At 38.8% G+C, this 26,221-nt stretch overlaps 2 protein-coding genes across 3 annotated transcripts in view; both read right to left on the reverse strand.

Moving 5' to 3' along the window:
• The window catches only part of myo1d (myosin 1D), a 94,466-nt gene extending 73,740 nt beyond the window's left edge, over positions 1–20,726 (reverse strand). The window contains exons 1-3 of the mRNA XM_018689436.2: positions 20,174–20,726; positions 2,299–2,507; positions 1,472–1,565 (exon numbers count right to left, since the gene is read on the reverse strand). Coding sequence (XP_018544952.1) covers positions 1,472–1,565; positions 2,299–2,507; positions 20,174–20,268 — 398 coding nt within the window. The 5' untranslated portion in view covers positions 20,269–20,726. The remainder of the gene's footprint in view (positions 1–1,471; positions 1,566–2,298; positions 2,508–20,173) is intronic.
• Positions 20,727–21,465: 739 nt separating this feature from the next.
• On the reverse strand, positions 21,466–25,679 carry LOC108891980 (uncharacterized). 2 transcript variants are annotated; one of them, XM_018689376.2, is made up of 10 exons: positions 25,598–25,678; positions 25,404–25,482; positions 24,854–24,928; positions 24,573–24,638; positions 23,978–24,040; positions 23,857–23,899; positions 23,585–23,764; positions 23,238–23,507; positions 22,703–22,792; positions 21,466–22,195 (listed from the first exon to the last, which is right to left on the reverse strand). In XM_018689376.2, exons 2-10 carry the CDS (start codon positions 25,410–25,412, stop codon positions 21,789–21,791), a joined length of 1,203 nt encoding a protein of 400 aa, XP_018544892.1. In that variant the 5' UTR covers positions 25,413–25,482; positions 25,598–25,678; the 3' UTR covers positions 21,466–21,788. The 2 variants fall into 2 exon arrangements, with proteins under 2 accessions (XP_018544892.1, XP_050922364.1); XM_051066407.1 differs by lacking the exon at positions 23,978–24,040 and having other exon boundaries at positions 25,598–25,679.
• Between the last annotated feature and the right edge of the window lie 542 nt (positions 25,680–26,221).

Consider the following 26,221-nt stretch of genomic DNA (forward strand, 5'->3'; position numbering starts at 1 on the left):
CCAGACACAGCTGGAGATTTGCAAAAATGTTTCCATTAACAAGTGGTAAAAGAGTTTCCTCTGACACTCAACAACTGGACAGGAAGCAGAAGCAGATACCTAATTTACATAGATAATAGAAATATCCCAGGAGTCTAGTCTGCAGTGTTAGTTCATCATTTAACTTTTCTGCATATATATATATCTTGCAGAAATTAAATTAAATGTGTAAAGACTAATTCCATAAGAGAAACATTTCTTAGAACACTTTCAGAAAAAAAAAACCATATAACTGACACACAGTTATATTTGCATGACATTTTATGGATTACATTATGATTTACCTAATCTAAAACATCTCTAGATTACATCTTTTCAAGCAAAAACAACACAACAAAGTGTAAAGTTACAAAATGTGGAGCCAAAAGTCAAAAAACAGGAGACAGAGAAGTGAATTTAAAAGCAAATTTCCATCATTTTCAAAGTGATATCACAGAGATCTGACACTGTTTAATGCTATGGCACAAATTTAAAATGCTTTAATATACAAGACTTAAAACATAGGCCACTCCTATTCCTGTCACACAAAGACTTATATTTTATGAAATGACGGTATGATTTTGTCCTCTGCTGTGTTGTTTTTTTGGTTGGGCTGTGTCTATTTGCAATAAATGGTGGTGCAGTGGTGGGAGTTTGTATCCAGTAAAATATATTTGTAAATGTATTTTTTTATCTATCACATATTCAAATGTATCATCAACAGTTTGTATTCACTACCGTCTAAACTGTAACTATACAGTTGATATTAAACTTTTTTCTCAGCACTAAATCTTATCTTTATCTCTGACCCACATTTTGTTCACTTTACCTCAGAGCTGATCTCTTGTCTCCCTCTTAGTATCTATCTCATCAGTTTCAACACACTGGAATTCCAACTACAACCATTCTGTAATATGGTGCAATTCCTCCTCTATCTACAGGAACAGCCCACACATGCTCACTTATCAGTGACTCTGACTAAAGTCTAGCTAAGGTGTAAGCATATCTCAGTTTGATCTAGGAGCCTTTGACTACTGGCAGTATTAATTATTGGAATATGACAGTGACCTACTTCAAACTACAATAGCTGTGATAAGATAATAAAAGTGACCTGTAATTCAAGTCACTGCACTGTCTGATAGAAAACCTAACACCCAGGACTAAGCTGTTAGCACTCTGAAGCTGACACAGTTTACTTATATTAAAATATCAGATGTATCCTGTGTCTCATTTGGATATGCCAAATAGATCCCTAAGCAAGGTATAAATGGAGTTTTGTGCCAAAATTTCCAGTGAATTTTCTGTGCAGCCAGAGTAGGGATGTATAACAACTGCAATCCAGACATGCACAGAAAAACCCTCCACATCTGATAACATTTGCTGTTTAATCACCAAACCCCACATGTTCACAGAAGTGTGTTTAGGGTTAACTGTGTCGATAAGAGAAGCTCACCTTTCCACTTCAGCCCTCTGATTTGGATTGGTGATAGCAGCAATGTATTGCATTATATACTTGCTGGCCTCTGTCTTTCCTGCTCCACTTTCCCCTGCAATAATAAAAACAGAATGTCATTAAAAATTAACCACTGACCTAAAGTGGTTTAAATAACTGAGCATTTTACAGTTTAGACTTAAACAGTATAATACTTTACACACAAGGTTACTTGTATTCTTGTCATTTAAAAGAGGGGATATCATTGGTAAATCAACCAAAGCATGATTTCCTGTTTTTCTGTATCATATTCTTTTATGTGTAGCACAAAATATTTTAGTCCAACATCATGTTTTCTTTTAGTGTTTTAGTGACACTGTATAACTAACAAAAACTGAATATCTGCTGTGTTATAGATTTAAGACATGATATCAGGGTTTAGGGGGACTCAGTTCCCCCTCTGACCACTGAGTGGTGCTTCATCCTCTGAATATTTTCTCCATACTGCCACACAGCTTGTGACCTCATGAAATATTTCTTTTGGAAAAAAGTGAAGGTGAATTGTTTTCATTATTTTCAAGTGAATGGAGATTATATCAATTCTTTCCTCTTTCAGAACGTCTCTTGTGGAAGAAAAAAAAACACATCTGGGCATAAGAGGACAAATGAATATTACAGAGGGACCTTTAATAAAGGTAAAGTGAACAAAAACTGCTCAGAAATACAGCAAAATCACATGTTTTACAGTTGTACAACAAAGTAAAACATACTCTGTCTTTTTGACAAAGCACAACAAAGACATCTCTGTGCTTTTTGTCCAACTCATGCTGGGGGGCTTCACATGTTACCTGAGATGACAATGCATGTGTCTTTGTTCCTCCTCTTCATGGCTTTGTAAGCAGCGTCAGCAATGGCAAAGAGGTGGGGCGGCCTCTCGTACAGCTCACGGCCCTTGTACTGTTCTATGGTGTCACGACCATAGATATTCATGGCACGGTAAGGGTTGACAGAGACAACGACCTCTCCAATATAAGAGTAAATCCTCCCCTTCTCAAACCTGAGGACACATAAATCAGACATTCAGGAATATGATGTAATATCAAAATTGGAGATACAATGCTATTCTCATTAAAGGAATAGCCTGACATTTGGAAAAATGTATTTACTTATTTTCATGGCTAAGAGTGAGAAAATTGATGTACCTCACATGTTTGTATGGTAAGATATGAGAGTGATATGGATATTCTCATGTAAACCTCCACCTGAGAGCAAATAAGTGTATTTCCAAAAATTCTGATCTATTGCTCTAAACATCTTGAGTATCAGTCTAGAGTTCTGCATAGTTACACTTCAAACAAGTAACCAGAAATCACTGAAAAACAGGAAATCACAGATCCACAAAAATCCTTCACATTGTGCTGGGAGGCCCCTAATGATTTTAATTCCTATGAACTACAAGCTGTGGTTGTTACAAGTCATCACTCAGTTATTGTCACTAAAATAGTAATGAAACCTGAAAATTAAAATTAAATTAGATGCAACTGTAGCTGAATGCAGATCTACTCTCAGGGTCATCTGGGGACATCCTGCAGGAAATTCAAAAAGGAAACCATGTTAATATTTAACCTCAGGGAAAAATGTCATACAGTAATGAGGAATATAACAAGTAAACATAACAAGCTAAACATTAACCAATATAAATAAATATGATATTGGTAGTGCTGAAATGTAACCAGGCTATAAATATTATGATACTGATTTCATCTGTTGTTGTCAAGCTGGACAATTTTGCATGTTACAATCACACGTGAGCTTTTTCACACTTCTTGTCACTGTCAATAAGGAAGTTACTAGTAGCGTCAGCCATAATGATGCCAAGGTAAAATCCTGCTTCACTTTACTCCTTCCACCAGGATCAATGACACTTGAGGTATGCAGACAACCTCTGTTGACATGTTTTTGTGTTTATGTTGCAGCACACAAAAAAACTTTTAGACAATAGTGTGCTTCCATCATTTGGGAAAGGCCTTTTCCTGTGTTCAACATAACAATGTCCCTGTGAACAAAGTCAGATCAGAAATTAAACTTTGGTGCATATGTCTTGCCATATATATTAATTTATTAATTTAAGATGGAAAGGTATTCATTAGATAAAAATCAAAAGTACACACAGACCATTTGTAACTTCAGGTTGAATGACACCAGAATCATAATGTTATTGGCATGTCTGGTGTCTTTCTAAAATAATCTTTGAGTAATATATATTGTATTTTACCCCTGCTGGGTGCAATTGCTCTGTTATGACTGTGATGTATGTTTTGTATGTCTTCCATACTATGTAACTGTGGTTGTGAGTATGAAAAGTAAAGAAACAATTGGCAACTGGCATGCACAGAGCCTTGACCTGAACACCATCCCACCTTTGGAATGAACTGGACTGTCAGCCAGACCCTATCTCCCAACATCAGCTAACTAATGCTCTTGTGGCTGGATAGGAGCAAATCCCTGCAGCCAGGCTCCAAAATCTGGTGGAATGCCTGAAACCAGGGGAGTGGAGGCCGATAGCAACAGATTAAAGCCTGTAGTTTGTTCAACTGTCACAAATGGACATAATGTTAAAGTAGCCACATAGTTTTGGAGGTTTTTTTTCCTCAGTTTGTCTCAGTCTCCCTCTCTGTGCCCTCCTCTCTCTCTCTCACTCACACAATCTTTCTGTCTCTCTGTCTCTCCACCCGAGGCCGCCTGCCTGACTTCCTTCCTCTCTCCAAAGAGGACTAGGATCCCAGTTTCTCTCCACAGAAGAATGGCCTCTTTCTTCACACTTGCCAAACCTCTACCACTGCCTTGCAAACAAGGCCAATAGCATATTATTTCCTAATGGGCCTATGTGAAGTATTTGTGATTGTGGGTTTGAAGCAATTGCCAGAAAAACTCAAACATTCATGTTTGTTTTAAGACTTGCCAAATAATGAGATATAATTTTTAAGATTAAAGTGCTGAGTTGCTTATTAAAGAACACATTAAGCAATAAAGAAAGTCCTCCAAGCTTTGATGTTGTTGTAATGAGCAAAATGTTTGTTAGCACAAAGGTTTCCCAAACCTTGACAGGAATATGAGCCTTGGCCCTTTTAATCCACCTTATCTTCTCTAAACTTTGAAATGATGTTGGTGACGGTGTTTAAAAACTTTTTTTTCCATTAGATTAGATCTATCCTCCAAGGACAAAAGGTTCCATGGACACGGATGTATGGTCAAAACAGAGAATAACAAAGGACAGATTACTGTATAAAAGTCTGTAACAGACCATAAAAGGATTAGCTCATTCTTGTGTGATTTGTATGTGAGTATTCACAATATATGTCAGGCCATGCACAAACGGGCACAAATGGGTGCCAGAGACATAGAATGCTCATGTGTCCTGGACAGGGTGGGACGATCACAGCATGGTGGAATACAGGAGTGTCATTGTAAAGTAATGCTTATTTCCATCCAAGGAAATGATGGAGAATTTTGTATCATTTAGCGCAAACTGTGTAAACTTTGCAACACAGCTATTCATTTTACAAATTAATAAGACCAAACAAACTAAAAACATCTGATAAGGGCTGAAATGCCCTATTTATGTATAAATTACTTGTATATTGACAGCTAAATTTTGCAAACACACTGGCCCCTTACGTTAATCCGTTATATTCTAAATTTGATTACATGCATAAAAGCAAATCCAGCAAAAACAAACAACCATCTGTCAGAGTCACAGTCCACTTAACAGGCTAATGCAAAATGCAAAGAATAAGCAGGTTCACTGTAATTTCTACAGTGTTAGCAGCTAAGCTAACATGTTGGCTCCTGCTCCCTTGGTGCTACAGAAAAAGACCCATTGTGCCCCCCTCTCCTCTGTCAGGAGGCTGCTGTGTGCCCGCTCCATTGTTCAGATGTCAATCGGAGGTCTTTGTCTGAGACAGGCCCTCGATCTCCCTCTGCATGGGCCAACACAGCGAGCTGCCCACTTCATGCACATGTACAAGGGCCTCTGGAGGATTGTCAACAATGGTTTACACAACGGGAGGGGTGTATCTAAGATACCAGCTGGACATGCATGGAAGGAAGGTAACATTGTCTGTAATCCATAATGAGTAGATGCATAGGTGTTTTACATATTGGACATTGAGTTGGTTCCAAAGAGTATGTAATAAGGATGTGCACCAACTGGAACAGGCATGAACATTTTGCTATGCCCTTAACATTGAGGAAGCTATCACTTGAGAACATCTGCTTGTATTACACCACTGTGTAATCAATAAGCAGCAGTGATTTGTGGCAATATAAGACAGAATTTTTGCATCAGTATCATAAACATACCAGTGTGATAATTTAGACAGAATTGTCTTGAACTGTCATCTTATTATTTGAATTTCTGAAAAAAAAAAGAAAAAAAAAATTCTAACTCAGCTGAATATTGTGAGAGATTTTAGACAATGCTCTCCACCACCATCATCGAATGAGGGAACATCTTTTGGAAGAATGGTGTTCCATCCATCCTGCTGACTACCTGAAGAATCAGTACTATGGAGCGCTGAAACTGTTCTGAAGGCATTTGATGACCTTGCTGAGGTGCTAATTTAATCTTGGCTTTTACTCTCAGTTATTACTGTGTACAGTTGAAATTTTTAAAATCTGTATCTGCCACGCATGCCACCAATGTTGTACCTGTCCTTATGATTAAAAATCTATATTTTTTTAGCACAAGGACAGACACAATCACTGGAAATGTTTCTAACGTTTATCTAACTGAACAGCCTGTAAAGACTGAAGATACAGCTCTTACATTTTAATTAAGTATATTTATGCTCCTTGTAAATATAGTTTTTGCTTTTTGCTCTTTTTTTTTACTATCACTGTTTGAAATACTAAGACAAATTCATTGTATGTGCAAACTTACTTGGCAATTAAGTCCGATTCTGATTTTGAAATGAGTGAAGCACTAACATTAGGGCTAATTCAAAATGCTCTTTTGAACAAGATGACAGGTGGAGACTTCTTTCTATCATAGGAATGAGTTTGACCTTTTAGTAATTATTACAGAGAGATCGTTCAGTGTAAGATTAGATTCTGTTGATTCTGTTTCAAAACTGACATGGAGATCAGGGAAAATAAATACTTTCAATCTCTTTTCTTCAAACACGCATTAAGGGAATATCTGTATAAACATTATTATTGGGCGTGTCGGTCTGGTATTGTGGTTTTCATATTTCCCACCCAATAGAAAAATATTACACACTGTATAAACAAACCACAATCAAACCATCCAATATCATCAAAAGTCTTTGTGAAACTGCACAGTTAAGAACGATAGAAAATCACTGAAAGGCCCAAATGTAGTAGAGGAGAGGAGACAATCAATCAGTTGGAGCGTGTCAACTGAGATACAGGGTTGGCTGATCCATCTGTTCCACTCTCATTTAGGAGGATTTAAATGACACACAGGACAGAGATTAGAGAACCGTATGGGTCATAATAGTCTCACAGAAATGCTATTTATAGGTGCATGGAAACTGAATCAGATTTTAATTTGGTTACATAGTCATCTGTCTGTTTTTTTTAATTTGCAGACTGAATTGAGCAGTGAACCATGTGAAACTACAGGTCAGATAAAGGTTGAGATATGAGTTTAAAGAGAATTAAAGTTAGACAGTATGTAGAGCTGACAGGCCGGGTTAAAATCAGCAGATAAATCCTCAGGTTTAACAGCGCAACTCCCTCTATATCATCATCTATTTCCCCCGTCCTTCATCTTTCTGTCTGTCCAGCTGTGAAGGGAAGTGTGTCTAAACTGGTCTGACCTGCAGCCTTGTGATCTCTTTCCAAAAAGGACCCCTCCCAAGAGCTGCCAGGAAATGAGAGACAGACAGACAGATACAGAGAGTGAAGGTAGAGTCAGGATGAAGTGAAAGAGGGAGGAAGAAAGATCATGAACACAAACTGTCCTCTGATGACTTTATACAGTCTGACTCTCATCTATTTCTCTCTCATCTCATTATTCTGGCCAAAAACATCACAGTAAAATGTAAAATGCATGCTCTCTCTTACTAAACATTACAACCCCACATAATCTACCTGTGCTCTGGTAACTAATGTTAGCATAGCAACTCGTGGGTATAGTAGCTAGAGCTAGATAGACAAGGAGCCTGGTTGTCTAGAGCTGCTGTGTCTCTGTTTCATGGTCAAAAGTCACTCCCCTATAGCTAAGCCAAAATAAAACTGCTGATAAAAAGAAGAGCTGTGCTGCATTCACATTGCCTGACAGTACTGACAGTACTAGAAATTGTTGTTTACCATCTGAATCTTTCACACCCTTCACCTTCCACCTCTTATTCAGACATACACAAAACCAGCTGTGCACTTATGTTAAAAAGTGACTTCAAAGATTTGTTCTACATGAAAACACAAGGGAAACTACTCAACCGAGAAAACTTTGTGTGCCCTAAAAATACCAGAGGAACACTGATACCACACACATACACTGGTGCACAAACCTACTGCATGTACACACACACGACACACTCCTTTCAGATGTGAATTACAGAGCAAAGCCGAGTATAACCACTGTCTCCAATCTTGTTTGGGTGGGTCTTTTTTTATGGTTAACTCAGAGAGGAGTGAGAGCGATTTATGACATTTTCTCGCCAACAATCCCTCCCCTCTCCCCTCAAAAAACATGAAAAAAGACTTGAGACAAGAATTAAGAGGTAAATGTGACTCAAATGCCACCCTCAACATCTTTACCCTGGGGCTGGACACAGTGACATAATTACAACATTTTATATGATTGCCTGTCTCTACTTTCACATATGTTACAATCTTCAGCAGGACAACAAGATCCAGTTATAAGGACATACATGCTGAGCAATTCAAACGTGAAAAGTAGGCTACTGTATGTTATGATGCGTCATAAAACATCTATCAGCCCTGTTGGACTCTGTGGGTTAAATTCAATCCAAGCAGGTGCAGATTTGTCCCAAAAGCAGAATTTCAAGACTAGTTTTAAGTTTATTTTGACCTAAATCTATTTTTGTGTTTCTGTTATGTCATAGAAGTTGTATTGATGAAGGAATCTGTGTGAACTGTGAAATGCGTGTATGAACTGTGTGCTATATTGGTACTGTAGTGCAATCTGCAACCCATATTGGCATGACCTGCACCAGCACGTGTTGTCATCATTGAGTTTTTGAACTTCAGGGTCATCCTAGGCATTATGAAGGGTAGAGAGATAATCTGTGGCTGTTCCACTTTTATCTCTGGATTCATTACCATCACTGTGCTTGTTTAGAGTAATAGCAGTATACTTTAGGGCTTATCCCTGTGGCTGCTGGGTAGGAGACATTTTGTCTTTCAAACACTGTTTTTCCTTTAAGAGAAGCAGGCACTTTTGTTATTGTTCATCTCATCTAAACGACTGGAGCTTGCTCTAATGACAAATTTCTCAAACAGATTTCAGAAATGAAAAGATTAGTTCATTTATGAAATGATAACTGAATAACAGTTTTTCTCGCTTTTCAAGCAAAATGCCAAACATTTACTGGTTAGAGCTTCTCAGTGTGAGGATTTGATACTTTTCTTTACCATAAATGATAGTGAACTGAATTTGTGAATTTGTTCACTATTTTGAGACATTTTAAGACACCAGTGAAGACAACAATCATTACTTGCAGCCCAAATTCTTATAAAACAGCAAGCAGATTTAGCAGATACATTTAGTGAAAAAGTTTCCTTGAGACAGTTGAAACAAAACATAATGAAGAGTTGATCCAAACCGATCTTCCACCACAATTATTTCCCAGTAATGTCTTTCTTGGCCGTTCTTTCAAGTATAACTCAATTATTCTCTGCCCTCTGCTGCTGAAAGTTCATTCATGAGTTCATAGTCATAAGCAACAAAATAAGTCACTGAGGGTAAGAAAAGAGTAGCATCCTGAAGCTACTGGATCAGGCAGTTCAGCAGATGGATTCAATGGTCAGATCTGAATGGATCTGAGGAAGAGGAAAACGGTAATCTAACATCAGTTCTCAGCAATTATGTCACTGACTGAGGTCTGAAATGCAAAATTGATGTAATACTGTCTCTGGGGGCATTATTACATAGTTCAGACCAAAGTCAGACGATTGAATAAACAGTGCCAAAGCAAACAGCACGTAACTGTTAACCATATGTCTACCGGTTAACAATCATGAGCGAATTCAATAGTGTAACTGTGACTATTAATATCAGCCAACCACTCTTACTTATACATTTACATATATATATATATATCTGGGAAGACTTTTGAAACCTGGCTGCAGATATTTGCTCCCATTCAGTCACAAGAGTATTAGTCAGGTCCAGCACTCATGTTAATGTGATAAATTCTGGCTCTGAGTCAGCTTTGTAGATTATCCCAAAGGTGTTGGGTGGGGTTTAGGTCAGGGCTCTGTGCAGGCCAGTCAAATTCTTCCACACCAAACTGGGAAAAACTTGTTTCTTTATGGAGTCGACTTTGTGCACAAGAGCATTATCATGAAACAGGAAAAGGCCATTTACAAACTGTTGCCACAAAGTTGGAAGCATGCTATTGTTGATAACAGAAGTTCCCAGCCTTTCTACTTTAAGACGCTCTAAAAATGAATCAATGTCTTGTACATACACTCATTATTACACTACATCTATGACATGTGAATAGTTCACACCATCTCAACTAAGAGGGGGTGCAGAGGGAGAGATGTGAAGCAAAGATATTATATGAGGTGAAAGGGACAGGTACATGCTTGTGTTCTGAAAACAACAGGACAGTAGTTATTGTAGTCTTGCCCACTGATTTGATCTGTTTACCAAATGGCCAACAACAGCAGCTGTGACATACAGTCATGGAAGCAATTATGGTACTTGAGCCTCTTCTCTGAGTCATAACTTAGTCAAACACACAGGCATCATATCCTGTGTTTGACTATTTTAGACTAGTGTGTCACTTTCCAAAAATATCATTACCTTCGATCTCTATAACAAATAAATGTCTTGAAATCCACTTGGAATTCGTAAACAAAACAAGATGCTTCTAATAGCTCCAGAATTTGCTAGAGAATCATCACATTTTTATGTTTTCTATCCAGAGACTGTCTGTCTGTACATTCCATCCATACAAAAAAAAATAAAATAAATACAGACTACAAAAAAGGGGTACCAGGTTTTATCCCACAATGCAACTCAGTGAATCCATGGCAACATTATACTTCCTGTTTACATCAACCAAGTATTATAGGGGACATACAGTAAATTGGAAAAGAAATAAAATTGGGAGGAGAGGGTAAAGGGGTAAATGAAGTGTATGTTGATTCATAGGTAAACTAGGCTTGTCATTTTGTGTTATGTGATGTACAGCTGTACATTTATGAACTCTCTATGAGAATTATTGTTCCTTAGTGGCTAATAAACATATACTCTGCTTGGACAAGGTTCTTAAACGTGTTAAACAGAACCAGAGTATGATCACACTATTCTTATGTCTCAAACATTTCACTATAACGTAGTTCATTCTGGGGACCCACTAGAAATAAGTCATAAGTGAACCACCTTTCTCTCCTCCACTACACTCTTTTATGTACAGTGTGACAGAGGCCTCCTTCACGGTCTGCAGCCATCAGACATCTGGGCTCTGCATTAAGGGGATTTTCCGCTGCTTTGTAAAGCCTGCTTAGTGCTAAACAGCAGCTCCCAGACTGTCTGTGGGAGACGCAGCTCATCAGCACATAACACATCCACCCTCCCTTAGGCCCACATTAATCTTCTCCCAAAATCAGAAGAGGTAGTTTCCCTGCTACCAGTACGGCTTGCCTGCAGCCGGGTGGGAGCAGGGAGACAGACTATGTAACACTTCAATACAAGGCAAGAAAGATTTTACTCATTATGAAAAAATAATAAAAAAATAATAAACTAAAAAATTAAAATAAATAACAAATAATAACAACTAATAACTGTGTGATATCTTACATCATCTTTTTATGTCCTGATGACAAAGACTTGACTAAATCTTCTATTATCTAATGGCTCTGTTTTGAACACATGAACAAACCCTGTCCCACTTTCTGCTCTCTAATGATTCAATGTCTGTCGTCTGATATAATGTTATGAAATTAGAAAGAGACAAAGACATAGAGAGAAGCAGACTCCCTATCTGTCAACACAATATATCATCTTTACACTGTGAACTGTTTATCTTGTGGATGATACTATGAATTCATGTGAATACAGTACCATATACAAGATTCAAGTAGGGCTGCAAAATAAATCAATATCATCATTCATCAACTTTGATTTGTTTGTCAGAGCTGAAGAGCGGAGCAACCATGGCTTGTGGCAGCAAAAACCTAGGAAGCTTCAAAGAAAAGTTTCTGATGCTCCTGATAAAAATGAAACTGAGAGAACTTCAGAGCAAGGATTACAGTTGAAAAAAGAAATCAATCGACAGTGAGGGCAATGGTTCTGGTAATGGTTAACTGTGATCGCTGCAACATTTCCACATCTATTTCACTGCTTGACAGCAGAAGTCAGTCCCCTGTTCATATTCCATAATAACAACATCTGAATGCTCTGTGAGAACATAAATATAAACTTTATCTCTACATCCACTAATAGAGAGACCTGTGTGTGTTCAACCAAGTTTAGGTTAAGTGACTTAGACTTCATAAGCATTAATTACATCTATCCTGCATGTACTCTGGAGAACCTAAAAACAATCCTTATCAAGTGGTAACAAGAGTTCAACAAGCACACTCACAGACAAACTCATAAGGCCATGCTTTCAACAGTGCTTAGCAGCATGTGTTCCTCCCATTCACACTACAGGATGTTCTCATGAGGCTAGCAGGTCTGGATACTTAGGGGAAATGGGAGCCATGTGTAAACAGCCAGGCTACAGATCAGGTGGCTGACCCTCCTTTCTTTGCTGACTGTGACTGCAGCCATCCACCACACCCCTTTACACATACACACACTCATATTTATACACCACTACTGAGCCGTTACTATGACAGGACGTAAGTAAGAGGAGGAGGATTTCACTCAATAAAAGATCCCTCTGGTGAAAGCAGGAAAAATGAAGGGAGGGGGTGGTGGTGGGGTTTTTGGACCTGGCTGCTAGCCCAATGCAGAACCTGTTTACGTTTTAACACATTGGCCAGCAGCACCAGTGGCTGATGTAAAAATTGCAGCAGACTCGGCAATGAAAAGGGATGACTGGAGAAAAAGAGAATGAGAAAAAAAGAAAAGAACTGATCCAAAAGAACCAGACATTACTCAACATGCTATTTCAGGAAAGTACTATGATTTCTATCGGGGCTAAAAGGAGGGCAGGGAAGAGCACAAAAACAGACAGATGGTCAAAGAACAACAGCATGAATAGACAATGTGAGGAAAATGGGTAGGGGTAGAAAAAAATGGGACTTGTTCCTCTCTAGACAGTGGTGGAATACTCAAAACTTTACTTAAGTATAAATACAATGATGTAAAAATACTCCATTACAAGTAAAAGACCTGCATTTAAAGCGTGCTTACGTAAGGCTACATAAGTATTATCAGCAAAATGTACTTAAAATGTCAAAAATCAAAGTACTTGGCCCTTATCATCTTCTATTACATTATCAAATTGTTGCTGCTCGAGTTAGAGGTAGTTTTAACTACTTTGTATGCAGTTAGTCAGTTTAGACCACTAATTCTCATTGTAGGGGTTGAGTCCCTTCAAATGGGCCACAAAATACATCTGAAGTATTGTGAAATATTACACAGTTTAATTTTTTTATGTTTTTGCACCTTATGTTTTGTGCTTTCTTATTACCTGGCTCCGTGAGGAACAACATCTCACTCTGCCATGTGTGCATTTTTATATGGACTGAAACTTTTGATAAAATGATTAATAGAGTAAATGTACTTAGCGACTGTCCTCCAGTCCAACGATTGTTAAACTGTGCATTGTATAGTGGCAGTAAATAATCCAGCCTGGTGTGTATGTCTCTGTGTGACTGTGAAGTGATGTGAGGCGCTGGCTGTGAAAGTGAGTAAGCTGTTCCACCCCCACTGCGGCTCAAGGCACAGTTCCAACAGGTGGACAGAGGAACAATACAACACTGTAAGAAGCAGAGAATGACATCACAGCTGCCTAGGACACAACAAACACACACAAAGAACAAAAAACACCCATATAGTCACAACCACACACACTCACTCACATGTGCAACATCAGCCATCTGAGTCACACGCATCATTAGGGACTCCCAAACAACGGCATGCAAGCTGATTCTTGAAAACCTTAACACTCATTACCTCAGCGAATGAGGGTCACGTAGGAGATAAGAGTGCTGCATGAATGCATCGTGTCTCATGTGTGCCTGTGTCAGAGAACAAGGCTTCTGGGAAGTTGTGTCTGGGGGTAATGTTGCAGACAGAGGATGCGGTTGCTTCTTAAATCATGAGCCAGACAGCCTTAATGTGACCCCTACTGACGCCAAATCCCCTAGTGACACTGTACTACGACAGCAAAGAAAAATTTTCCCTGAATATCAAAAATATATATATATACACGAGACAACCAGAATTTGAACAGAGAGAAACCTTCAACTTCCTCACTGATGAGCAGGCTCATCAAGACCATTTCAGTGACCTGATCTGACCTCAGCAGCAGGAAACCCTAAATTGTAATTTGAAAATTTTAAATACCAGTGGCAATATAATACCTGAGTTATAAGAGAACATTGTGAAAGGCAGTGGCTAGATGAAATGGCAAGAAACTATGACACAAGGGCACTAAAAAAACACTGGTCTTGGAAGCACAGTAAGCTTGTGCTAAAACAGCCTGCTCCGGACCCCGCCTGCCAACTCAGGCAGTCCACAAATGAGACGTCTCTGGGAGCTGGTGAACTTATTTTAGAGGGGAATAAAGCTACACAAGCACAGCCCCTGTTTATGTAAGGATGGTAATGTGTTTCAGATTACAGACGGTTGTATGGAAATTCTTGTGGCGAGACTGGACTTTTCACTGCTGGGTTGCTGGGGAGCAGGCCTACGAGGCATTTCTCTAAGAGCCTTCTATGAATCCAGCAGTTCATGGGAGACTATTTTTCCTTCGTGATTAGCAAGAAATCTCCTGGGAATGTCAGTCTGAGGCACAGAAGCAGCACTTGCATAAGGAGTTTTCATTAAGTTTTAACTACTAAAACATAAAAGAAGCAAATTGATCTAGAACAATTGGCCTCAGATCCTGCACCTTCAAGCCTATGATTGTACTGACACTGCGCTCTGTCTCTGCTGGTCTTGGCCAGGGTAAGAGCTACTGGACAAATGAGCAGGAAGCAAACAGGAGAACACTGTCTATCTTAGAATTCATCTATAAATATTTCTCTTCCAGTCACTGACCACCACTAAGAGGAAAAAACTTTAATAAGCAGGTTGGGATTAAATATTCTTAGAGACATCTGCCACACACTATCACCCATTTTTATCTTTGCTGCAGGGTACGGACAGCCAGGACTGTGTGTTCTGCACATGGACTTTAGTTTTATTGCTGAGGAATGAACAAAGGCATGAAAAAAGCAAATAAGAAGGTTCAAGCTGAGGAGAAGACCCTGGATCTAAAATTGTTACCGGCTGAAGGCGATACCTTTAAGTTTAAACTGTGACATTAAGACATATAAAAGTGTTTTCAGTTTCACCCGTGTTCTTCACTGAAAAGAAAGACAGGCTCATTTACTGGACCATATCACACAGGAGGAGTCACTTGGGTATTTTGATCCCTTGCTCATTCTGCAGGAAAAAACGAGGAAAAGAGGGAAGTTGTTCCTTTCTGCACCACACCTCCTCTAGTCTACCTGCAGTTAGAGCACTTGCAACAGGAGACACATTGTTCCTTTCATAGCACATGAAAATAATTTCCAAATAATTTAAGAGGAAAAGCCAGGATACACCAGAGATTGTGTTAAAGTTAACTTTAAAGAATAGCATTGTGGGTTATATTACTCATGTGTCTATGCTACCTGAGAATAAAATCCTCACAATTCTGAATCTCAAATACGTGTTCTGTCTACACATAAGATTGCCAGCTTGGTTCGGAAGAGGAGCTTCAGGAAACAATGAAATATGAGCAGCAAGGGCAGGGAAATGCCAGCTTTCCTGTTTCATTGGCCTGCTTCATATTATTGGAGACTTCCTGTTCAAAGTCCTTTTTAACTCCCCATTGATGGGTTCAAAGGTCAAATCACTCGGAGCAGTTCATACAGTCAAACAAACAGGAGCTTTTCAGAATTTCAGCACAATGTTTTCTCTAAATGTCCCTGGCCCAGTGGAAAAACACAAGGATGGTACAGTCCTGGGCTAAGAATTCTTAGCCTCTGGTTGAACATATTTGTACCAGACAGTGGTGCTTGCCACATCTGAGCGATTCAGTTATGTATTAAGCTGAGTTTCAAATAGTGCACATATTTGGGAACTGATTGTGTTTTGCCATGGGATATGAGCCCCACCCGTCATGTACTCCAGTGAGATTAAAACAAACAACCTCAACCATCCTGTGAAGCACAAACCCTGTCATGTCGCTCTTGACCCATTTTCATTCATATGCACAAAAATAGATTTAAAAAAGTTTACATGGAGTAGTAATGGTTGTCAGTTTTGTGATCTGGAATATCATCAGACACACACTTGCAACACAAATTTAAAAAAATCTTTCCATAATTATTTGGGAAGCATGCAGCAGTTTTGCAGGAATGTTTTTTTTTCCTGGATTCCTGGGGACAGACAAAACAATCCTGCCTTATAAAGACATTTAGTTGAAAATAAAACTGTGCCTGTCTGGTGGGATATGCACATATACTGCAAGCTTACAGGACAGCAAAACCCACAGCAGAGAATGCAGAGAACCTTTTCAACAGCTTCCAATAATCAAAACTTTGCCTTTATTTCATCTTTGTTTAGAGAGGTTAAAGAGGACAGTACTAGTGACTCTGTGGTGTAGCCATCATGGCACCAATCCCTCTGAAGACACTGAATTCATGTCATTTGCAGGGGAACTCTTCTGTTCAGTATGCATGACTTGTGGTATCCCTACATCAATTAAATAACAATTTATAGAATGAGAGAGCAATCACAGTTAAAAAATGTGTTTTGATACTACAATTCCCTTCCCATCTGTAATCCACTGTATTTTCCTGTCATGAGTCATTTTTATCATATATCAGATGATTCTTCTACATAAACACATGTTGTTGCAGTGGGCTGTGCCACACAGTTTAGGTCCATGAAGCCTTATCTGCTGAGTGGGTCAGTTCAGGCAACATTCCCAAGACCCTACAGGGATTTGGCTTGAACTTTTATCCAACTAGACATCTCTACAGAAAGATTGGGCATCTGCTGGGCTCTATTTAGAGACTGGGAGGCTCTCTGGAACAGGGCACTCAGCTCAACCTCAAGTCAAACAAAGTAAATGTCAACTTGAACAACCATGCCTGGCCACACTGAGGGAAAACAAGCAAGCTTTTCCAAATCACGCTTCACATGCAGCCACTGGGTGACTTGATTACCTACTCAACATCGCAGGCATTTAATGACACAAGAAATCCCCTGCTCAGCAGTGTAATTCAGTCGTTTGCAAACTAAACTCTGGCGCTGGGAGAGTCACTACATGATGGTTGGCTCCACACCAAAGCTCTGCTTTTGACCCACTACAAAATATATACAGAAAAATATTTGGGGATTTTTGCAAGTTCTGGAAGAGTGAACAATGTGAGCAAGCCTGATAAAACACACACAAAGCGCCTTGTTTGCTCCTCAGGAACTTGAAAACATTTCCAAATAAATTAATTTTGTTAAGTGGGTCAAGAGCTGAGCTTTGGTGTGCAGCAAGCCTTTTTCATTATGCCAGATATTTGACAGTGAGGCTCAGATTCCACATGTAGCGTTGAATACACCAAGGAGTGATGTGCATACATTTGTTCTAGGTAACTGTACCAGGATAAATGTATGCCTCATACCCTCTGCATCCCTCTATCAAGTGGTTCACTCCCTCTCACACACGCATGCACAAACCGTCAAATTACTGGAAAAGGAGCAAAAAGGAAGCTCTCCTAGCTGGTCACACCCTTTACAAATAACAATCTGCACACGCCATCTCCGGACCGAGATGTCTAGCTGGAGGGAAAACAAACAGTCAGAAAATGGGACAGAGTCCGGAAAATGAGGCCCGGTGCTGTCTGGTTGCTCTCAGGTCCTCATGCCTCACAGCCAAAGCTACTGTTCACACCACAGCTCATCTAATTGAAAAGGTATGGCTGTAAAAACACTGCTAACCAGAACTGCCCTGTTCTCTATGAAACATCTATACTTGTACACCTGGTGCATTTTCATCTTCACATTTACACAGTTACATAGATGTATACATTCAAGTTTAGGGCTGCAAATAACGATTATTTTCAGTAACAATTGACTTTCTGATTATTTTCTCAATAAATCAATGAATTGTTCCAAATGATACACAACTATAGATTTATCTTTGGCTGATCACTTTGTTTAAGGGCAATGCATCCATAGATGAGGAAAATGCAAACATACTCATTTCCATAGTAAAAATAGAAAACTGGAGGGAAACCTGTTTAACTGTGCCACAATCCAACTTATCTTTCAACTGAGCAAAAGAACTGTTGAGATAAATTCAGACCATCTACTCTTTGGGAATAGTAGCTGACAAAACAACGTCACACACACAGGCCCATTGGCCCACACACAGGCTGCTCTACAGATTTCAATCAACAAATGCTCAATTACAATCTATTTTCCCAATCAGTACATATCTACAGGGACTACAAGAATTTCACAAATAAAGAGCCAATGCCACTGCTGAAACATACTATGGAGAGGCAGAAAAACATTAGATCAGGCTTGAAGGTATTAGTTTCAAACAGGGCCACAAGTGGCTCTTGAAATCGCCATTTCACTTTCTTATAACAAGGCAATAAAAATACAGATTGTCTTCATTTATCATCCCAAATGCAGAGAAAGGAGTCACAAACATTTTGTGATGAGGACACTCCTCCTTGTAAGAACTCTAAGTAAGCTCTGTGGCTTACTGTGCTTGGCCATAGAAGGGAAACCATGCAGCCTGCATCCTTCAAATCCTCCAAATATTTATTCCACGGGTCATTACAGGCAGTTTGTGTAAAATACTGTACAGGGACTGGCTTGAAACTTGGATTTATCAACCACTACTACAGGCTGTATTCAGAAATTATATAAAAAAAAGATTATGTTGTTGTTTTTATCTGTTGTGTCATTCATACACCTACAGTACATCCAGCCTGCTCTGGTTTACAAGATGCTGAAAATTTATATTAACCATATCCAATTCAACCATCTAATTAATAAATGAACTTAAAAGTATTAGAATTTAAAAAACCTTAGACCAGTAGACCAGGCATTTTCAGGATTTCATCAAGCCATACCATCATTATGTCAACACATACCAGAGAAAGAAAAAAAAAAAAAAAGCAATATTCAATTTTCACAAATCAAAACCACTCACACAACCTGTTTTGTTCCTGTATGTTCTGCCAACATAAAAAGCTAATTGAAGACTAATAAAAGATGTTTTGCTTCTAAATAACATATGATTAAGGGACATATTTTTGTTTTCTATGCATTTATGTCCTTAAATTTGGGTTTTGAAATTATATTTTCAGACCATTGTTCTTAAAATTTGGACAAAAGATAGTTTTTATGGTGTCCTGATTACAACATAACTTACTTCTGTGGTTAATTGATCTATCATCTGCCATTGGTGCTCATAAAACATCCACTATTAAGGCAACTTTGAACACACAGGTCAATTATTTTAAGATTTTTCTACGGTAGAAAGAAGCATCTATCATCTCCTTTTGAAAGAAAAACAAAACTGTCCACAAACACTAAGTCCTGCTGAGTAAAAGCTCTTTAAAACTCTCATTAAGGATCAGTTTGCACTTTCATCACAGATGGCAGAGGTGAGGAAGAGAAGATGGGGAAACTGATTCCAAGCCACAGCCCATCTGAAACGTAATGCTACCCCACACTCCTCTCTTCATTCACAAAACATGCTTGACATCATGCTTGACACCGAGCCACTGACAACACAGCTGATAGAACGGTCTGCACGAGAATCTGTTCAAACAGTGCGGTGCATGTGTGTGTATGTGTGCAGCTTGGGTGGAGTCTCTCGTGGCATATTTCGAAGGGAATTACCGGTTTGATCGAAAGAAGGCATCAGAAGGAATGTACACTATTTACAGCGTGGTTTCATAGTAACAACTTTCATACAAATGGCTTATTGTTGCTGCGTCCTTGAGCTGCCACCAAACCACTTGAAGTTTCATACGTTGAAGTCAAAATTCAAACACAGGTGTAGTCTTGACAAGTTCTATTCATTCGTACATTTTAACTGAGAACCAATGCTGAACAATACAAGACTCTGAATGAGCTCGTAGCACCTGTTGAATGTCAACCAGATCGTTTTTTAGACATATTTCCGGATAAAATTATATTATAAATATACTAAATGTGTCCTCAGACCTCATGAGAAGCGTATACTCGCTCTCAGTATTCAATCTCCTGAGCACGAGTGCTTATTTAGTCTGCCAGTGGGTTTACAAAGGTGAATGACCGCTGCAGGGTTGGCTTACCTGAGTTTTAGGTTAGCCATGAATTCTTCCATAGACACGTTGTCCAAAAGCACGAAATCTGCTTTTCCAAACTCCAGGCTCTCGTGCTCTGCCATGTTTCTTCTACTTTATTCTCACCGAAGCTCGTGAAAAGGAAATATATATATATATATATATATATATTAACGGCTTGCTTTGAAGTGCCGACAAAAGGTGAACATTGGCGGGCTTCACTGGGCACCTCCTCTCCTCAATGGACAGCTGTGTGGTCGATGCGCATTTTCATTCCTTGGGTTAAAAGTCAAATTGTAATTTCAGTCATGTTTTATTAAAGTCGTAAACGGTTTTTAAATTCACCCTGTGGCGATAAACGGTGAAAGTAAATGAAGGTAAACGCGTTTTCCCTCTCAGAAGTCCGGCTTTTCTGTTAGAAGTACAAAATTATTCCGAAATATTCTCATGTCCATACAAAGTTTCCTCTTTACGCCGAAATGTATCCCCGTCCCGTTGCATCGTGCGCGAGCTCCGTCCGTTTTCCTGGAGTTTCTCTCCTGTAGTCCCACACAGACCGTCCACCAATAGAATCGAAGCTTTCTCCACCAGTCCCCGCCCCCCGCTCTGTGGAGAGGTGTTGGTCAGTCTGGCCCTGTGTGTAAGTTGAAAAGCATTACAAATATTTCTGAAGACCACTGCTCCACTGTTTCTGATACATATTTCAGCGATGACGAGGCCACATCTAAGTTGTAAAACACTCGGAGGGAAACCATAATGTTTTGGCCCGACTTTTATGATGCCCTCTGTTACCATAAAAGGAAAAATTAAGGCTGTCAGAAATTTCTAAATGGGATATGAATGAAAAGTAGAGAAAGAGGTTGTATCATTCTTAAACTTAAAAAATATATATATTATCATTTGTACCATCAAAGCAAACCATTTCCCTTGATCGGGCCATGTTGAGTCTGAATGGGGCCTCCTGTTTGAGAGCTCCTGAACTGAACTCCCATCAGTTATCCTCCAGAGTTACAATGATTTTGGTACGCCACCTAGTGTAAAACAGAGGCAAATGCATTGTCTACATACTGTAGATAGATAGATAGATAGATAGATAGATAGATAGATAGATAGATAGATAGATAGATAGATAGATAGATAGATTGTAATCCAATAAAACATTTTTTTTACTCTGATTCTGGCACTTATTTCTTATTGTACTGTAATCTTTTTAACCAATTTTAAAAGAGAGAATGCAGAATTTCCCAATGCACATCCTAATATTATTGCAGTCATAATGGAATTAGAAATCAGCAATACACTTCCTTTTTAAATTATTTTAATTTTTACATTTAAGAATTAAAGCAGACATTTAGGTATTACATCAGGTATTTAGCTGACACTCATCCAGAGTGTTGTGCAGTGACAATGGAGGAATTAACATTCAATCTCATGTAGCACCAAAATTATATATATAAAAAAAACCTGTTAACAACTTGAACTGATAGCAAAGAGAGGGTTTAAACTTTGTCATAATACACTCCTAACATGTTTACTTAAAATAAAAATCCCATTCACATTCATACTTAAAGATACATTAGAAATCTACAAAATTTAGAATATTGTCAAAATGTTTAAACATACATCATTTCAACTGTGCAATCAATGAGCCCCCAAATGTAATGGTCATGGAAGCAGCATTGGCCCAAGACCTACCACAGTTGTGGGTCACGTACACTACAGCCCCTCTGCGGAGGAAGGTCATGTACATGGACAAGCTGCCGACAGTGGAGGGACGGGAGATGTGTGTGTGAGAGACAGCGACCCAGTAACCATTGACCACAAGCCACAGATCAGTCTTAAGGCCCGCACTGGCTGCTTGAGTGGAGAAGAAGAACTGGTAGACTCCTTTGACCGGAGCCCTGAACACTCCAGTCCTCCTGTTGAAGGCCCGGCCCATGTTCACCAGCACCTTACTGTACTTGATCCTGTTCACTTTGCCTCTGAGTTGGCCGGGGTAAGACACAAAGAAGTGGATCTTTTTGGAAGAAGCTGAAAGAAGATTTTATTATCACTACCATAAGTTGTAGTAGTATCACTGCATTACTTTTGCTCTTGTTTTGGATTCTTGCTACAAATACTTTTACTGAAATTAAACAAAGTAGATTGAACCAAAAGAAACTAGACTGGAAGCAGGGGGACACAGCTAGTCTGCCTGATCAGAGGTTCAAAGAACTGGCTACCAGTGCCTTTAAAGCCCACAAACATGATATCTTATAGTAACTTATGTTTCCGAGCTGTTTCCCCCCACTTAGCAAAGCTAAGAAACCCATCTCCTCTGTAGCTTCATACTGTATTTAGTCCACAGAGAAGACAATGATATCAATCTTATCTAACTCAGTGCAAACAAGCAAAACATCTATTCCTTCAAGATGAGATCAGCATCAGAATGTACATTTTAATCTGCAGCTCCAATATATTTGCACAGATCATCTGGCAAACATGCACATTTAGTGTGATTGACCCCCTTGGCCTCCAAAACACAAAACAGTGACTTACTTTTCTTTGTCTTACACCTCCAGTTAATCTTATCTCGGCTCTCACAGTATTGGTTTCTTCTGCACTGCCCACATACAAGCGTGTTGATATCTGAGAAAAGACGTACAGCATCATTCAGACATCAGACATACTGTACCTAGACCCACCAAAGGATAAGCAATGTTTTAAGTTTTAAGATTATAGGATTTAGATTTGTTCTGTCAAAACGTTTTGGGACAGTGAGCTGTGTCTCAGACTCTCTGAGGAGCTTTGGGAATAGAGTTGTAAGGAGATCCATTCTTATTTTTATTCACTTTAGGCACAGACATTCACATGCTCAAAGATGAATTTATTTTAAAAAGAGACAAACCCATTTCACATATTCAAACTTTATCTCAAATCAAATGTCTGAAATCTGAGTACCATCTGCTAGGCTCATCATAAATATTAAACCAGACCCCATATTAATGGTTCTGGATATCTTAGAACAATCCTCAAATAGCTGTAAATGCACTTTTGTAAAACTTCCCCAAAAATGTCCACTTGTATGTGATACCTGCACAGTAAGCCAAGTAACAGGATGACGGCTGGGTGAACTTGTACACATAGTAGTTGCCGAGACACTTCTTGACCTTGATTGGGGTGGATCGGAAAGCGCAGCAGTTCTTTTTCCAGTGGCCACAGACTCTGCGGGTGACGATGCCTTCCCTCCTCTTTGGGTGAGGCCCTGCCAGCCACAGTGGGGAGTTGGTGCCACATTTGTTCAAAGGGACGCACCTCTCAGGCATCTGAATACTCTTCCCTTTGTAGAACAGGCGGTACCAACCTTTGATTTAAGAAAAAAAGTAATCAGCAATGTAATCAATACTAAAGAAAGTGCATTTATACAGGACATCTAATTACCTTTCCATTTGACATTTCGGTCACACATCTTAAACTTGGTGGTGGTGTTGGTGGCACGCCAGGCCTGGTCTAGGACTGTATAATGAAAGCAGGGGTCACCACGCCTCCTTGAGTCTTTCTCAGAGAAATGCAAGTTGTCTTCCTCCTCATCATTTGTACCATAAGTAAGGACATTTCTTCCTGCATAACAAGAGAGCGAGGCACATAAAGAGTTAAAATGAACATTGTAAATCATTCAGTTTTATGTAAAGAATGTTATTTCACTGACTGACCAACTTTCTTCTGAGCCCTTCTCTTTTGGCTCGCTGCATGCATCTGTGAATAAAAGAAATGACACATTCAGGAGCTGATGCACAGTATAGACATGTGAAAAGAAAACTATATAGAGACTACCTGCGTCAGAGCATGCTGCTGCTGCTCAAGTGTTGTTTGTTCACACCTTATTCTCTCCATCTCCTGCAGTACAGCATAGTGAGCAATTTTAGCAATGATTGACATGTTGTAGCCTAAAAAGCTAGAAAAGATTTGTAATAATTAAGGATTAACATAATTAGGAGTGATTCAGATGTTCCAACACATGTCCACAACACACAGAGGCAGGGCTGCTATCCCGTCCTCTGTAATACACAAGGTGGGTTTTAATGATTGAGCATTCATTTTTCAATTTTGCATGCAACGTTACAGGTAGAGCTACACCTAACCATTATTTTATTATCGGTTAATTTATGGATTATTCTTTCTATTAATTGTTTGGTCTATAAAATGTCAGAAAACAGTGAAAAATGCCCATCATGAGGTTAAGGTGATGTCTTGAAATATCTTGGTTTGTCCCACCAAACACAAAGTTGTTACATTTCTGGTCACATAAGATAAAGAAAAGCAGTAAATCTTCACATTTGAGAAGATGGAAACTTTGCTAGACAAATGACTAAAATAATTAAAAGTTGCTGATTAATCTTTTTTTTTTTGGTGTGCCAATCAGTATCACCTTAAACACAGCAGCCAGCTGAGCAGCAGTAGATTGATCTTCCATGCTCCAAAGCTTCAGCTCAGTCTGGAAAAAAAGAAAAACTTGAGCTTGTCACACAACTTTGGAAGTAATTGATTTTAATAAAATGAAATGTTCTATTCTCTTTATATGCTCAGCACAGTTCTGTCTGTGCCAAACAACATCTGGGAAAACGAAAAACTTTTGTTGCATAATGGATGAATTTTACGTTCCATCTTCCTTGTAGCTTTGTAACATCAGTGAACAAAGCTCACACTCACAGAATTTGTGTTCCCTGAGCAGCCAACTGCACAAGATGACAGCGTTACAAACACAGCCACAGCTAAGACAACCATCTGGGGACAACAACAGTTGCACAATAGTTATGTAACAGAGGACAATAATTATAGTTTCTCACTTACTCACTGTATAATAATGTTGATTTTTTTGTTTGTTTTTTGAGAAATATAATATTTATGTCCAGATACCCCCAAATTGTTTCATTGTTTTAAAAAATACAGTTACAGAACATGTGGTTTGAATTATTTCAGCAAAACTGGTTAATAGATTCACACCTACAGGCATCTACGGGCTAACCGGGGCTCAAACCCAGAACCTTCTTGCTGTGAGGTGACATTACTATCCACTGCATCACCCTGCCACCCAGGGTTGATGAATTGTAAACATGTCTATGTGTAAAATAATGTATACTAAAGAAGTGGTATTGCTTAATTCTCAGCTGAATTTAAGAGACATTTCCACCTTTGGAAGCAGACAATAACAACACTAATTGTGACATTAAGATATAATGTATAATAGAAATAAATGTACCTTGTCCATGCAATTGACCAGCTTGTTGGTTTAATCAGGGTGTGTGATAGAACGTCACCAGAAAGACGCCATGAGTGCACTGAAAGAAGAACAAATCATTGAAAGACATCTGCTTTTCAAATACTGGAGATTATCACATATAGATATTATCACATAAATGTACTAAGAACAAAAAATCTCAAAGTTACTCTTACCTCTTTATGTCAGCATGATAAGAAACTCAACTACTGTCTGAATGTGACCTTATATACTCATCAGTAGCTGACACAATTATGCACAAACAAAGGGGAAACTACAAACTTCAGTTTAACAGCATCTTTCCCACTCAGTTAAGGTGTTACTTTTCACAGACTAGTTGCAAGCGTAGACATGAAATAAATGCGGCGTTGGCAGTTTTTCAGTTTGTATGGTCAGCAAAGAGCCATAAAACTGTTGTTCTTTCTTTCGTGCAGTTACTCCACACTGTCTACAGATGGATGAGGTGTGAAAAACCAGCATTCATGTGAGGGATGCTGCAACTCACGAGAAACAGAATTGAATTATTACTACGATCAAAATTACACTTAAATAGTCAATGAAGTGAAGTCAAGTGCAGAGTAAATGAGATCTACGTAATTAAAATTAGACCCTACTTCAACTATGTAGAACATATTGTACACCTATTTGGACCTTAAAGATGGATGTAAAATTGACTGTTCACTGTTAATTAAAGTGGAGGAGCGCAGAGCTATCATTAAGATAACTTGAAAATGTTCTATAAAAAAAATTGATTTTACAGAAGAGACTAGGCTGTATTCCCTTTTAGTGAATTTATCAGT

This window comes from Lates calcarifer, linkage group LG23 (assembly GCF_001640805.2).
Source record: "Lates calcarifer isolate ASB-BC8 linkage group LG23, TLL_Latcal_v3, whole genome shotgun sequence".
Classification (NCBI taxonomy): domain Eukaryota; kingdom Metazoa; phylum Chordata; class Actinopteri; family Centropomidae; genus Lates; species Lates calcarifer.